A 13,628-nucleotide genomic window follows, 5' to 3' on the forward strand; every position below is an offset into this window, starting at 1 on the left:
TTCACAAGTATGTATCCTATTCCTTATTTAGAGGCAGGAAATGGTTGACAACTAGGAGTAAGCATATTAACTGTGGAGTTATGACCAAAAAAAATTACAGAACCAAAACAGGTCATCTCTACGAGCCAATGTACCTATAATATTCAACTGTTGACTCATGAAAGCTTCCCGATTGAGCAGTTCAAACATTTTATCAGTCATGGAAAACATAAAGTAAGCTGTAGATATGCAGCAACCACAAAACAGAAACATGTTGGTAAAAATCAACAAGCTCGCTTGTTGAATCATTTACATTGGCATAAACAATTTGCTACTACTGCAGAGGCTGGACTCTGTCAAAACTTGAATTTACATAAACCCAGCTTTACATATTAAGTTCCCGCATCACAATTTTTATCTCTGTTTATATCTTACAGTATGTACACAAATATGAACTGCACAGATCAGAACTCTGAAATGTGAAAATAGAAGCTGATATCAAACAAAAACAACTGGCTTCTCATGATATTATATGGGTCCCCACTCGTCGTTCGTCCCTATCCCCTAGGGTTCATTAATTTCAATATGGTATCCTCAGACGATAGTACTCTCGAACACAGAGAAATGGTGAATAGTATGCAAAGACCATACTATGCAGCACCCGAAGTGAGCAGCACTTTCAAGTTGGTTGTAATTGATGACTTGATTTGCACTGCTTCTCCATGTCCATATCATAAGATGAAAGCAGCTGCCTCTGCATCAAGAATAAACTATCAATTTCAGGTAAAGAAAAGCAAATAATTACTCTGCAAGATAAGAGGACACGCTAAAAGAACCAGCAGATGCCATACCCAACCGAAAGCTCAAGGTAAGAAACCATTTAAAAGCTATCAAAGATCAGAATGCAAAGAATAATGTACTTACATGATGCTCAAAATCAGGGCTTGTAAGATTGATGGAGAGGTTTCTCATCAGCAACAACACCTGGATAAGAGCCAAGTAAAAGAATGATTAATATACGAATTGAATTATTAAAATTCTAATATATATATATATATATATATATATATATATATATAATCCGTGTGTATGATAAATCAAAGCCCAAACACCCGGGTGGGGTGGAAATGATCAGGGTATTGTGGATTTGGTTTTCAGGTGCATTCTATATCTTGAAAACATCCTTTATTCACATATACAGAGATGCAAAGCAAGCCCAAACACCAATTTCAAGCCTTCCAAAACTTCTAATTATTCCCTCATATTGGCATGCTAGATCAAATGCCCACATACATTTCAACAACATGCCAAAACAAGTATTCACTAAGCAAATGAAGATTGAATCTAATACTCTATGAAAATCTTATATCCAGTGCTCTGATCTTTTGCAGGCAAAGAGTTGGTAGGGATACAAGGGAGTAAAGTATGCTCCTTTCCTTTCCTTCTATTATCTAAAGAGGAGAACTATTCATCGCAATAAGAAGAAATTTGAGATCCCTCCGTCCCTCTTCCCTTCCTAAGTAAATGCCAGGCAGTACACATTAATTTGATGAGAAAGGCTTTGTTGAATAGAGCATAAGAGAAAATCCTCCTTGTATGCGCATAGAAATGGCAATAATTAGGCCTTCGATAAATATAATAATGAAAGCTCAGAGGAACCTATGCGAAAGCTTTATCTTCAAAAGTACACAAAGTTCAAGGTATCATGCAAATAAAGGAAAACTTAAATCACAAGAAAGAGAGTTAAGCCACAGAACTAACGAAACAGCACAGATTAGAGAGTATACCGTCTCAACATCAATGCGATCCATTTTTTTCAATTTCTGCAAGTGTCCGGTAACAGCAGGGTCGAATACGCTGCCGATGAAGTTGTATACTTGAACAAAGTCAGGCAAAACTGCAGGAACAAAAAAACAATTGATAGCAACATCAGCACTGCAAATATCAAACTAAAGCATCATGTTTATTTAAAAACCTAAAAAACTGATAAGAACAGAATCTTTCGTTCTACTTGCTAAAGAGAACTGTAATTCTACAGAACTGAGTGTGAAACTAACAGGAAATAGAGCTAAGGATAAAATGGCATGAAGTAAATCAGATTTAGATCTAGCCAGAATCAAAGCAGGCAGGTGCACCAGGAAGCCATCAAATGCAGCGAGGACCATAGCAGCAGATCAAATATGTTTTAAAAATGTAGGGGGGAATGCAAAGAAAAGGAATGATTGCATATCATACTTCGCCATCTCAAGAAATATCACACTGAAATATTGGAGGAAATTTTCTGGACCAGTACTGCAACCCACGGTTCACTAAAAAACTACACATTTTCACCAGAACAAGAAGTAGATATTGTTTGATTCTCAAATATTTCTCTGGATCACAATTCATTGACACAGATCCAGCAGCTCACAATCAGAAACACGCAAAAGAGCAGATAACAAGCAGTCTTTCATCTTGTTCATTCACAATCAGATTTCTAATTTTGTACGAGGACTCAACAACTGCAGAGTTTTATCAATTAATAAGAGAGATTGTTAAGGCGAGTGATTTTCACAGACAAGAGGAGTGAAGTTCACAAGGAAGAAGAAATTCATGCTGGAACACATTAAGTCTAGTGGTGAAAGGCCAAACAATAAAATAGGGTAACAGAAGATTTCAGGTACCTTCAAATTGAAGCCAGTCCACTGGGTTTTAAAAAAATAAAGGGAAAAGTTTCAAATTTGCCCATGTACTATTAGAAATTGAGCAACTTTACCGTCCATTAAACTTTTGGTCTAATATTATCCCTGCCTTTAGGGAAAAGTCTCATTTTTCCCCTTGACCCCTAACAGACCCAAACTTAGGGTGATGTTAAACCATAGTTAAAAGTTAAGTTTGGACCTTTTCTCCCAAAGAATTTGGACACGTAAAGTCCACCCATTTCACGTTGGAGCTCTGTTAATGGCAAAAGCAAATACAAAATAATTTGCAAATGGCAACAGTATGAATTAGCCAAAAGCATCACGAAGGGCAAAATTCAGCAATTTCGGATAGTACATGGGCAAATGTGCACCTTTTCCCAAAAAAAAATCACTCTTGGAGCCAAGGAATAGAGGCTGGAATGATGATAGCCTAACTACAGATCTAACAGAGAATTGCTTCGTTGGCAATCAATATGACAGTGCAATCATAATAACACTGATTGAAGCTGAGATCTTGAAGAAGAGCTTTTTAAGAAAGGAGATGAAAATACTCGATATCCCGGCTACAAATATAATCAGGATAGTGGTAACTGCAACTACGCGAGGTGGCCAGTTTTAAGATATGCTGCACAGCTTTTGCACCTTATGCAGGTATTAGACCACTGGGGCGGTGCTTACCAAAAGTATTATATCCTTACCAAGAGTTTCAGCAATAAAATCTTGATTTTTAAAAGAAGTAAACTCTGAGATTTCCAAGCTGGGAAAAGACAATGTAAGTAATTAAACAAGATATGAGAAACCCAAGGCATGTTCAATTTCCAGGATAATTTTGTCTTGTGAAAAGATCCGGCCTTTTAGTTGACTAACTTCATTTTCTTCCAATTGTGTTGGTATTCGTCTTGTCAAAGATATTTTTGCCAATCTATCCTTTAGGACTTTTATCGTGCCGTTTTATTCTCCATTTTGCCATGTTATGGCCAAGTCAAGAATTTTGGGCTGCAAGTCAAGAGTCTTGACGACAAGTTTTGGATAGCAAATGTTGCGAGGAATATTGTCAAAAGTTCTGGAACAGCTTGTCCTCCAAACACCACTTGGTTTCCAAGTAACTCCCCCGTAAAAGGCATATGTATCATAATGTTCAATTAACTTTGAAAAAGAATGTCTCAGAAATACAATGTTCCTGTTCACCTCTTCATGTCCTTCTCAACCTCTTCCCTCCTCTTAGTTCTCTCAATTTTGGCTCATGAATTCTCCTTTTTGAACTTTCTCATTATCTGTCCAGTCTAGAAACAGGACTTATGTAACTTATCAGTTCATATCAGGCTCGCTCTGACTTTCAATTCCATCGGTCTAACCTTTAGAAAATAACAAACTTTTCTAAGTTGTTCTCTATTGATTTAGAATCTTTATTGCAGAAGGTTAAAGAATCTATATATCAATTAGTCTTATTTTGGGTTTTTATTGGGGAAAACCTTTTTATATTGAAAGCTTTTCTATGTTTTCCAAAACTGGGCAAGTAGAGAAAATTGTAGATCACTCTCAAAGTCAGGATATGGTGCAACTTAAGGTTATTATTGGTGCTCTGTGCACACGGTGTTTGTCTGCAATCACAAATATATACTCTCTAAGCAGTTGCCAACATCTACTGAAGCAATCCATGCAAGGTACAGACATTCAACAAAAATGAGGTTTTCCCACATTGAACCTGCCACATCTCCCTTACTTGCTAATATCAAGATTTGCAACATTTAATAAAGTGCAGGAAACATTGCTCGACTAGACTTTTTGAATTCATTTACCTCCATAAAGGACAAAGCAACATCTAGGAGTACAGATTGCAACAATTAACTATCCCTCAATCTCCCATCTTTTCAGTTAGGATTTTGGAAGCCAAGGATTGTTAGAGATGAGTGAGTAGAAACCTCTGTAACACAGACTTTCCGCCCTTACGGGCCAATTCGACTGTCTGTAAGTAATTTGTAGGCTACATACAGCATTTGTCTAGCTTTAGCGTATTTCGTATCAGACACGTCAAATATGAGTACAAAGACCCAATATAAATTAGCTAGAATCTAATTTGTGGATAGCATAACTTGACGAGATATAAGTTTATGAAATAATTGTGCTCTAGTTATTATCAATACTTGGAGCAAATTAAATTGCATGACTCAACTTCATTATAGTTATTATCAATATCAATATCTCAACTGAATTAACAACTTCAAGTAGGTCAACCACCTCTGTAGACACCAAAGGACAAAATATTGAATACCGCAAACACCAAAGAAGACAAAATATTGAATACTACAGTTCTTTCAGCTATAGACCACCAATAAGCAGATGCACTGCCCAGGCTTTTAGTTTTTTCATGTGATCAGTACAGCACCGAGGCTTTAAATTAAGTAGATATCAATTTTAAAAGCATGGAATAGAGTGCATATTTAGCTAGCAATTTCATTACAGATTAGAAGTAAAATAATTATAAACACGTTAAAAATAATTCGGAGTTTGGAACCAAAGTACTTGAAAATACAAATGTTCTTCTTTGACTCATAAAACAAAGGAGGAAAAAAAAGTTCTTGAATATATGTTGTGAGAGCCTCAAAGCAAATCCACCTTTCTTCTTCATCTGTGTTATGGAGATTGGTCATCATAAACATAGTTCACATTTCTTATATCTCTTACGTTTGGTATAAACAAGTACTACAGAACACAGTATAAGACACTAAGAAAAAAATATCGATATGGTGTGGACACTTAAAAGAGTGCTATGACTTTTCAATTTATATGTACTCATATGTATAACTTTTTGATGGATCTAGAGGATCTGATAGTGACAAATTATTTGTTAACTTATAGATAGTACGATATGATAATGGCTTGCAATGTGACTTAACCAATACACAATAGGCATTACTAACTCATATGAAACGGATTCAGTTTATCTAGAAGCTTTTCTTCCCATGAAGAGACACCACATTATTTTCTTTCGAGAATTGAGATGAAATAAGAGTAACTCGTTGAAGAGACTCCACATTCATTAGAAAGAAAGAGAAAAAGGAGACCCCATATTGATCAAAATGAAAATATCAAAGAAAAATAAAGAAATTTAGAACCATTAAAAATGACACAGAACACTTCAAGAGAATGGTGGAGAGAATTACAATGGTATGTTATTGTAGGATAATATTTTACAGCCCAGAATTTTGTCTAATTTCAAGTCTAAAAGTCAACATGATAGGTTGATAGTTTTGTCATTCTGGGCTGATAATTTCTATCTTTTGAAATCCTTGCATCTACTTGATGCCTTAGTTAATGATATCCGACTTATTTCATCAAAAAAAAAAAGGTCAACATGATAGGTATCTGAAGAATATCGACTTGCCTCTCAACGAAGGTCCCTGAGTCCGCTCCATCACTTCACCTGTTGATTTTGATCCTGGAGTGCTTTCATTGCTACTGCAACAATGAGTATTGGCCACAGGTTGACCTGGTTCTCTCACGTTATCTATAACAGAAGAACAGACAATTACTTTAGTGCAACGTCTAAGATGCGATGGACGTGAGACAACAGCAATTAAACAAAAGTGAGCCCATCAATAACTAGACCTTTATTCATTTGGGACAAACTGACTGGTGGCACAGAGTTGTCAGTCCATGATGGCACAGATGCAACAGTAACTGGATTGCTAGGTAACAAAGAAGTATCAGGCCTTGTTACAAATCCAGGATCCGGTAATGGAAGTGAAGCTTGAAATGATGCAGTCACCGGTGAGAGAGCTGGAGCTGCCGACATATTCAGAAAGTGTATAATTATTTCCAGGTACAGGTGGTCGTAACAAAATTAAACCACATATAAATGATTCCTACCACTTTTTGAGGCTTTCTGAGGGTAGGGATGAGCGGCTTTTCTTTTTGGCCGAGGAGGAGGTAGATGTTCATTGGTTCCGTTCTTCTGGACCTTCAGAAAATATTTTTGAGCATGGCTACGTATCTGCAAAAAATGATCAAACTTTTTAAGACATGCTCTGGACCCCTCTCCAAAGATTCATGTATAACGCAAAACCAAAAGTATTGCTTTTGATTCGGTTCCCCTTACTTGGTCTCGGTTTTTAAATTTTAGATACGCAAGCCTCACAACCACCTGAATATGGTTTCATTTTTACAATTCGATTCTTTTTAGGCTCTTCTGATTTTGGCTTGTGTTTGGGCATCATATTTGGGTTGAGGATTCTATTTGATTAATAAACAATATGATCATATTAGGTGTTACCCCCACGTTTTCGTACATAGAAGTACGTCGTAAGTAAATTGATGAAAGCTCGGAAACGAGATGTTACATCCTGCATTTTCGTACGTTAAAGTTTTGTCGTAAGATAATCGACGTAAGTTCGGGAATGAGATTATTTTAGAATTATAAGTATTACACTATTTCAAACAAGTGATAAGTAAATTCGTGAAGGTGAAAGGGTAACAAATCGAAGGAAATGAATTTTCGTCAAAGTTTGACATTTTGGAATAAAATACGGTCCGAGCTAAAATACCCGGTATTTATGGACTAGTGCCATACAGGATACTACATGACCATGATAGCAAGGTGTATAAGGTATGTTAAAAGTAAGTAGTATTTTAAGTAAGTTGGGACAATTCTTAACTATGTGGGTAATTAATTAATTATTGGATAATGGGGGATTACCTAGTTAATTAATAAATTGTTGGGTGATTAATTAAAGGAATTAGATAAGATTAGACCCCCTCCCAATGTGGCAGCCCATAACTAAAATTAGTGACTCATGAATTATGTTGCAAAGTGCCCAAGTTAGGTGTCACATTTAGTGGCTTAGTCATTACAAAGTGTGGGGCCCACACCTACTTAAATAAAAGGCACATCAAATTACAAATTAAGATGCTTATATCAAGATGCAAGCAACAGAAGGAACTCTCAATTTAAGAGGTCTCTTATCTTATTAAAAGTAGGATTCTAAGGCTTGCTAAGTAAAGAATAGAATTCGACATTTCGTATGAAACTGTAGCAACGTGAGATTTGGCAATTTTAAGGGAGTACGGTGTAATCTTTCTCAAGAGTATCATACGGATTTTTCCCTACTTCGATCCGCCGTTACGTGTTTTGTCGCAATTGACCTATGTTAGAAGGATTGTCAAGAGAATCGGCTCAGGTATGTTAAGGCTATTCCTTCTTTCTTTTGGCATGATCTATACGACACAAACGAAACGAGTAAATACACAACTTCCATAAATGACTCTATTCATAAAAGTACTAGAAGTGCCTATGTTTTTGATTCTCTATGTCTTATTATTCTATCGTTTGTTCATGGGTCTCAGAAAATACGTAAATTGATAAAGTTTATTTCATGATATTACTCAGAGACATAATGGTCTTATGACGTTCCGAGAGATTTTATTGACGTAGTTCTCATGCATTGCATTCATTTATATATTTACATTGACCCATGACCAGACGACATTATATACGCGTATATATGTATAATATATGTATATGGGATATGGGAAAAGGTTACGGAGTTATATACGCACCACCACCTGATCAGCTGGTATACGTTGATGATTTTGCCTACAGTGGCCGAGATGATATGATGGGATGCCCTCAGAGGCTTGATGATGTTATGAACACATGTACCAATGCACGACATGACATTCATACGTATATGAATGATACTATAAGTATTTCATGATTTACAGAGTTATCCAGACTTACAGGTTAAGTCATTTACTCCATGTTTCTTCCATGTCTTTTATATACTTATTTATGTGCCTTATATACTCGGTACATTATTCGTACTGACGTCCTTTTTGCTTGGGGACACTGCGTTTCCTGCCCGCAGGTCCCGATAGACAGGTTGAGAGTCCTCCAAGTAGGATATCAGCTCAGCGGAAGATGTTGGTGCGCTCCATTTGCTCCAGAGTTGCCTATTTAGTCCGTATGATTTAGACATATATTGATTGGTATGTCGGGGCCCTGTCCCGGCCTTATGACATTTATGTATTTTTAGAGTCTTGTAGACATATGTCTGTACGTGAAAGATTGTATGGCCTTGTTTGGTCTTATAGGCCAGTATGTCATAGGTATAAATTTGTATTCCCTCATGCTTTACTCCGATTCATTTACCTATGATAGAATGATATGAAAGATACGTTACATTGGTACTCGGTTGAGTAAGGTACCGGGTGCCCGTCGCGGCCCATCGATTTGGGTCGTGACATTAGGTTTGAAAGGCTGTTGGATAATAGGGCAATAGAAGGGAGGGTAAACAAAACAGGTAACTAAGTGAGAAAGATAAAAATCAACAGTGCCTTGTCCCAGCCCAAAGAAAGAAAATGAAAAGAATCAAAACAAAAAACAAATCACAAAGACCCATATACTAAAACTTCTACTGGCTTTTGTGGGGAATCACTCGTGCCACAGACATGAAAGAAAATCAACTAGTATATACGGGTGAACGTTAAATCCCATTGGATTTTCAAGCAGAGGAATAGTTGATGGGTTCCCTTTTTTAATTGCTAAAATAGTTGATGGGTTCTGGAGTAGCAGCCTTTGTTGGTGGCAGTTTGAAAAGCTAAAACTCTGCAGAAATGCATCTGGGTATTTGCTGCAGTACTATATTGGTACTGTTTCTTAACGAAACGTCCTTATAAAAAAAACGATGCATCTGCCCTCCCAAATCCTTTGGAACATATGAAAGAATTGAAGATATGAGGGAAAGCTGGAAGAAAAAACTATGAGAGAGAAAAAAATGGCTGACCAAAGATGTGAAAGGCCAAAACTCTTCTATACGCACATAACTTCTACTCTTAAGTTCAGTTAGTCCTTTTATCTTTTTTCAAAAGCAGAAAATCGAATAACAATACGAACCAAATAAACCGAAAATTTTGGTTTGGTCGGTTTTCCAGTAAAAACCAAATAGTGCACCCCCTAAAGCTTAGGTTAGCACAAAGAAATTTAGTGCACTTCGCTTCATTCAAGAAAAGAATGGCTGACCAAAGAAGTGAAGGACCAAACTCTTCTATACACTGATAACTTCTACTCTTCAGTTCAGTTAGTCCTTTTTTTCTTTTTCAAAAGCCGAAAATCGAACAACAATATGAACCAAATAAACCAAAAAATTTGGTTTGGTTGGTTTTCCAATTAAAACCAAATAGTGCACACCCTAAAGATTATGTTAGCACAAAGAAATTTAGTGCACTTTGTTTCATTTAAGTAATTAACTAGATCTAATCAAAAGCCACTAAGGCTTCAGAAAGTTGCTTTTAGCCTCTACTAGCCCATATTCCTTCTAACAAGTGACTCTATCAGCAGTATCAAAAGGCAGAACCCATTATAACTTCATACCAGATAAACACTCCTGCCACAACTGTAAAAGATATGCACGGTGATCCTAAGAAGTTAAAAAGTACTTGAAACAATCAGGATAAATCTTTAGTCACTTGATCATCCATTTTATCCACACAAAAAAACTAGTAATTTAGGCAAATGATAGTTAATCGTGTCAGCTCATCATCTCCCTATTAGTCATACCTATAATGACATTTCCACTTTCCTATCTTTGTGACTTGAACCTCCAACCTAATGTTGGGCTTTTTCCACTAGGCTATCCCTCACTTGTTGATTATTTGCCATGTTATATTGGCAAAATTAACAGTTAAACAAGATATAGTTAACTCGGTGGTTCCTTATAATGGTTAACTCGATGGCAGTAACCAGTCAGTATAATAAGATGTGCATGTGCTAGGCTAACCTGATATTACCTGAATAACAGTTTTTGATCCAACAAACGCTTCAATCTTTTTCCAGTCCCGGTCAAACCTGTATGTTAACAAAACAGGTAATCAGTAAAAAGACAAACTCTTAACTCAAATGAGACACATAATTCTTTTTATTCTAGAATTTAGAAAATATTGGCAATAAGCAAAGTATTCATATTCAGTAAAATGAAGCTATTTCGTTGGCAAACAAGACGAACCACTTCCAATAAAATGTTGAAAATACATTGATGAGAATGGAATCGCATTCAAATTCACATAACAATCCTTATACCAACTCAAATTAAAAACTCAATCTTTCAACCCTAAACCCTAGTTAAGAAAATAATAATCAAATATATTTTAGCGATAGAAATTGTATAAAATTACGAACTCACAGTTGAAGAGCTTCAAGGAACTTATCGTGCTCGGGTTCGGTCCAGCTTTCGCGGGACTTGGTAATGGTGTAGGGTTTTCGAATTTTCTTTGACGGGTCATCGGAAGGCGATAACGGGTTGGAGGCCGACGCAGTTGCGGCGGTGGAAGCGGTGGCGGTTGGGTTGGAGAAGGAGCCAAGATTAGGAAGGGCCATGACCATGGGATTCAAGCGCGCGGGTTGAGGTTCATGTGATGTTTAAGGTTAGCTCCTATAGACCTCTAGGCTTTGTTTGGTTGCTGGTTCGGGCTTTTTTGGTGTAAAGCTGATCCGGTTTATTATGCCAAACACTTTTTTCTTTTTTCTTTTTTTTTTATGCGACAGCCAAACATAAATGTTGTCATTCCTTTCTATTTGCTTTTCTTCTCTTTTAACTTTTCTTTTTATGTCCTTTGGCAAACAAATATGCCGCTGAAAAACATTGCGAATGCTAAAACTATAAAAAATAATTTATGTTTGAGATAGAATTGCTGAATAACAAATAGTGATGTGTTTGGTAAAAAAACGTTAATGAAGTCTTTTCTTTAAAAGGCTAAATATCCTTAAAATTATATATATATATATATATATATATATATATATATATATATATATATATATATATATATATATATATATATATACACACACTTACTATATTAAAAGCACAAAACCCATTAGTGAAATATTGTTCGTCTTTTTACCCTTTAAATATATGTTTCACACTAGACAAAATAGTCATTTTATTTTTCTAATATTTAATAATTTAAATTAATTAAAATTTTACTAATTAAGTCTTTCCTTATTTGAATTATGTAGGAAGTCCTAATATTTAGGACTTTAAGGCTAATTAATATTTTTTTACGTTATATATAATTCTTTCCTTTTAGATTTTACTAGTATTAGCACCCGCGCGGATGCGCGAACACTAACCATGTCAAATATTTGAGTTATTTAGATTATATATAAATAATCTTAAAATTTACGCATTCTCGATAAATATAGATAATCCTTGGATATCAATAAAGAAACACTACACGAAAAAGATTAACCATTTCTCAAATCTCCTAGTTATAATTCTCTTTTTCTTTTTTGGTACCATTCTTGCCGGTGTTATTGGATCCTAAAAATAGTTAGGAAGCAAAATAATAATATAAGGCCCCGTAAAATTTTACCTAAAACCCGGGGTTTCGTGGTGCCAAGGTAGACTTATGTGTTGAAGATTGTAGAGATTCTTCGCGGCGAGTTCGCTTGTCGCGGTATAGACTTTTGGGTTGAACAGTGCGTTGGGGAGTTGAAGGAAAATTTTTGGCAGAGCAGGGCATTTCTGCGGGCCGTAGAACCGCCGAAGAGTGGAGCAGAGAAATGGATAATTTTGGAGGTTTTTTTGTGGTCCATTATGCGGCCATATAACCATTTCGCGGGCCGCACAATACATCGTAGATCCAACACGAATATTTCGATGGGGAGATTCTGCGGCGCATTATGCGACCGCAAACCTGCCGCAGACCCAACCCGAACAACCCAGTTTTGGTACCCTTTTCTGCGGTCCCCTTTGTGGACCGTATATCATAGAGTTTAAGTTTGAAAATTTTCACCTGATCCCATTTTTATAAAAATAACTTGGGGTTTATTTTGGTTGGTCCTAACTGGTATTTTAAAGAGAAGAAAGTGGTCTAGAGTGGGAAGGGGATTCCTATGCTAATTGTTTACCAATATTTGCTCAAGTCTTGAAGAATTCACAAGAAAGAGTCACAAGGTCTTCATTCAAGAGGTAAGATTCCATACCCCAGTCTTCAATTTCAAATTTGGGGTAGAAGATGGATAATGGGGAGTGTAATTCTTAGGTATAGGGGTGTTATCTATGCATACATGTACCAACAAAGTAGTAGGAAGGTTGTTGAGCTAAAAAGGGTAGATATTGGGTTGTGTGATGAAGGAATCCACCATGGGAGGACCTTAAAACTTTAATGCACACCTAGTGTTTGATAAAATGCTCAAATGAGCTGGAACCATGAGTTTCTTCCTAATTTGTGTTCAATTTTGCTATATCTCTAAATAGATTTAAGTGGCTAAGATTTTCGGAACATTGTAGTAATTTAAGGAAAGCTCAAGGCGAGGTATGTTGGCTAAACTCCTCTTTTAGAATTAAACCCCACAATGTCCTTATAAGTCTTGAGTTGTTCATTATAAATTGATTATTCTAAATAAGCCTCGTATCAAAGGAGATATGTTCAATATGCATTCCAAATGTTCTTGTTATGTTATGTCACTATTGAAGAATGTGTTCAAAGTATGGGTTGTATATCTAAATGTTATAACTTCAAGTCGTGTTTCAAATGAAATCTATTATGCCAAACTATGTAAGAAGTCTCAATGTGCTTAAGACTCTTATTTGCTCACATGTATATTTAAAGTCTTAATTTGAAAAGCCTTGTAGTTGATTATCCATGATGATATCTGAAAGTGAAAGAAGAGAGCATGAAATATGATGTGCGACCAACGTGCCAGAAATGATATTGCGTTATGGCCATTGGTGCTAATGAAATGAATTATATGTAAATGATTATGAAATGAGTGATAAATCCTTTAAATAATAAATGCTTTGAGAGTATCGTTTAGTCACCGAGGAAGGGTAGATCAAAATAATCTAACCCCGAAACTATATGTGCCAGTGTAGGAGTGATTACAGGGTAAATCCCCGTGTTAATGTGATGAGGTTGTTTCCCCTTATATGGGATAAGATTGATGTATTGAGATGTTTTCCCTTAAAG

General features: G+C 36.0%; 1 protein-coding gene across 1 annotated transcript; it reads right to left on the reverse strand.

Annotated features, from left to right (window-relative positions):
• Nucleotides 1-253: 253 nt before the first annotated feature.
• Nucleotides 254-11,178, reverse strand: LOC107818464 (protein REVEILLE 6). Its single transcript, XM_075219717.1, has 8 exons — nt 10,838-11,178; nt 10,446-10,503; nt 6,531-6,654; nt 6,270-6,446; nt 6,046-6,168; nt 1,767-1,876; nt 904-963; nt 254-733 (listed from the first exon to the last, which is right to left on the reverse strand). Exons 1-8 carry the CDS (start codon nt 11,035-11,037, stop codon nt 659-661), a joined length of 927 nt encoding a protein of 308 aa, XP_075075818.1. The 5' UTR covers nt 11,038-11,178; the 3' UTR covers nt 254-658.
• Between the last annotated feature and the right edge of the window lie 2,450 nt (nt 11,179-13,628).

Source organism: Nicotiana tabacum, chromosome 8, assembly GCF_000715075.1.
Source record: "Nicotiana tabacum cultivar K326 chromosome 8, ASM71507v2, whole genome shotgun sequence".
Taxonomy (NCBI): domain Eukaryota; kingdom Viridiplantae; phylum Streptophyta; class Magnoliopsida; order Solanales; family Solanaceae; genus Nicotiana; species Nicotiana tabacum.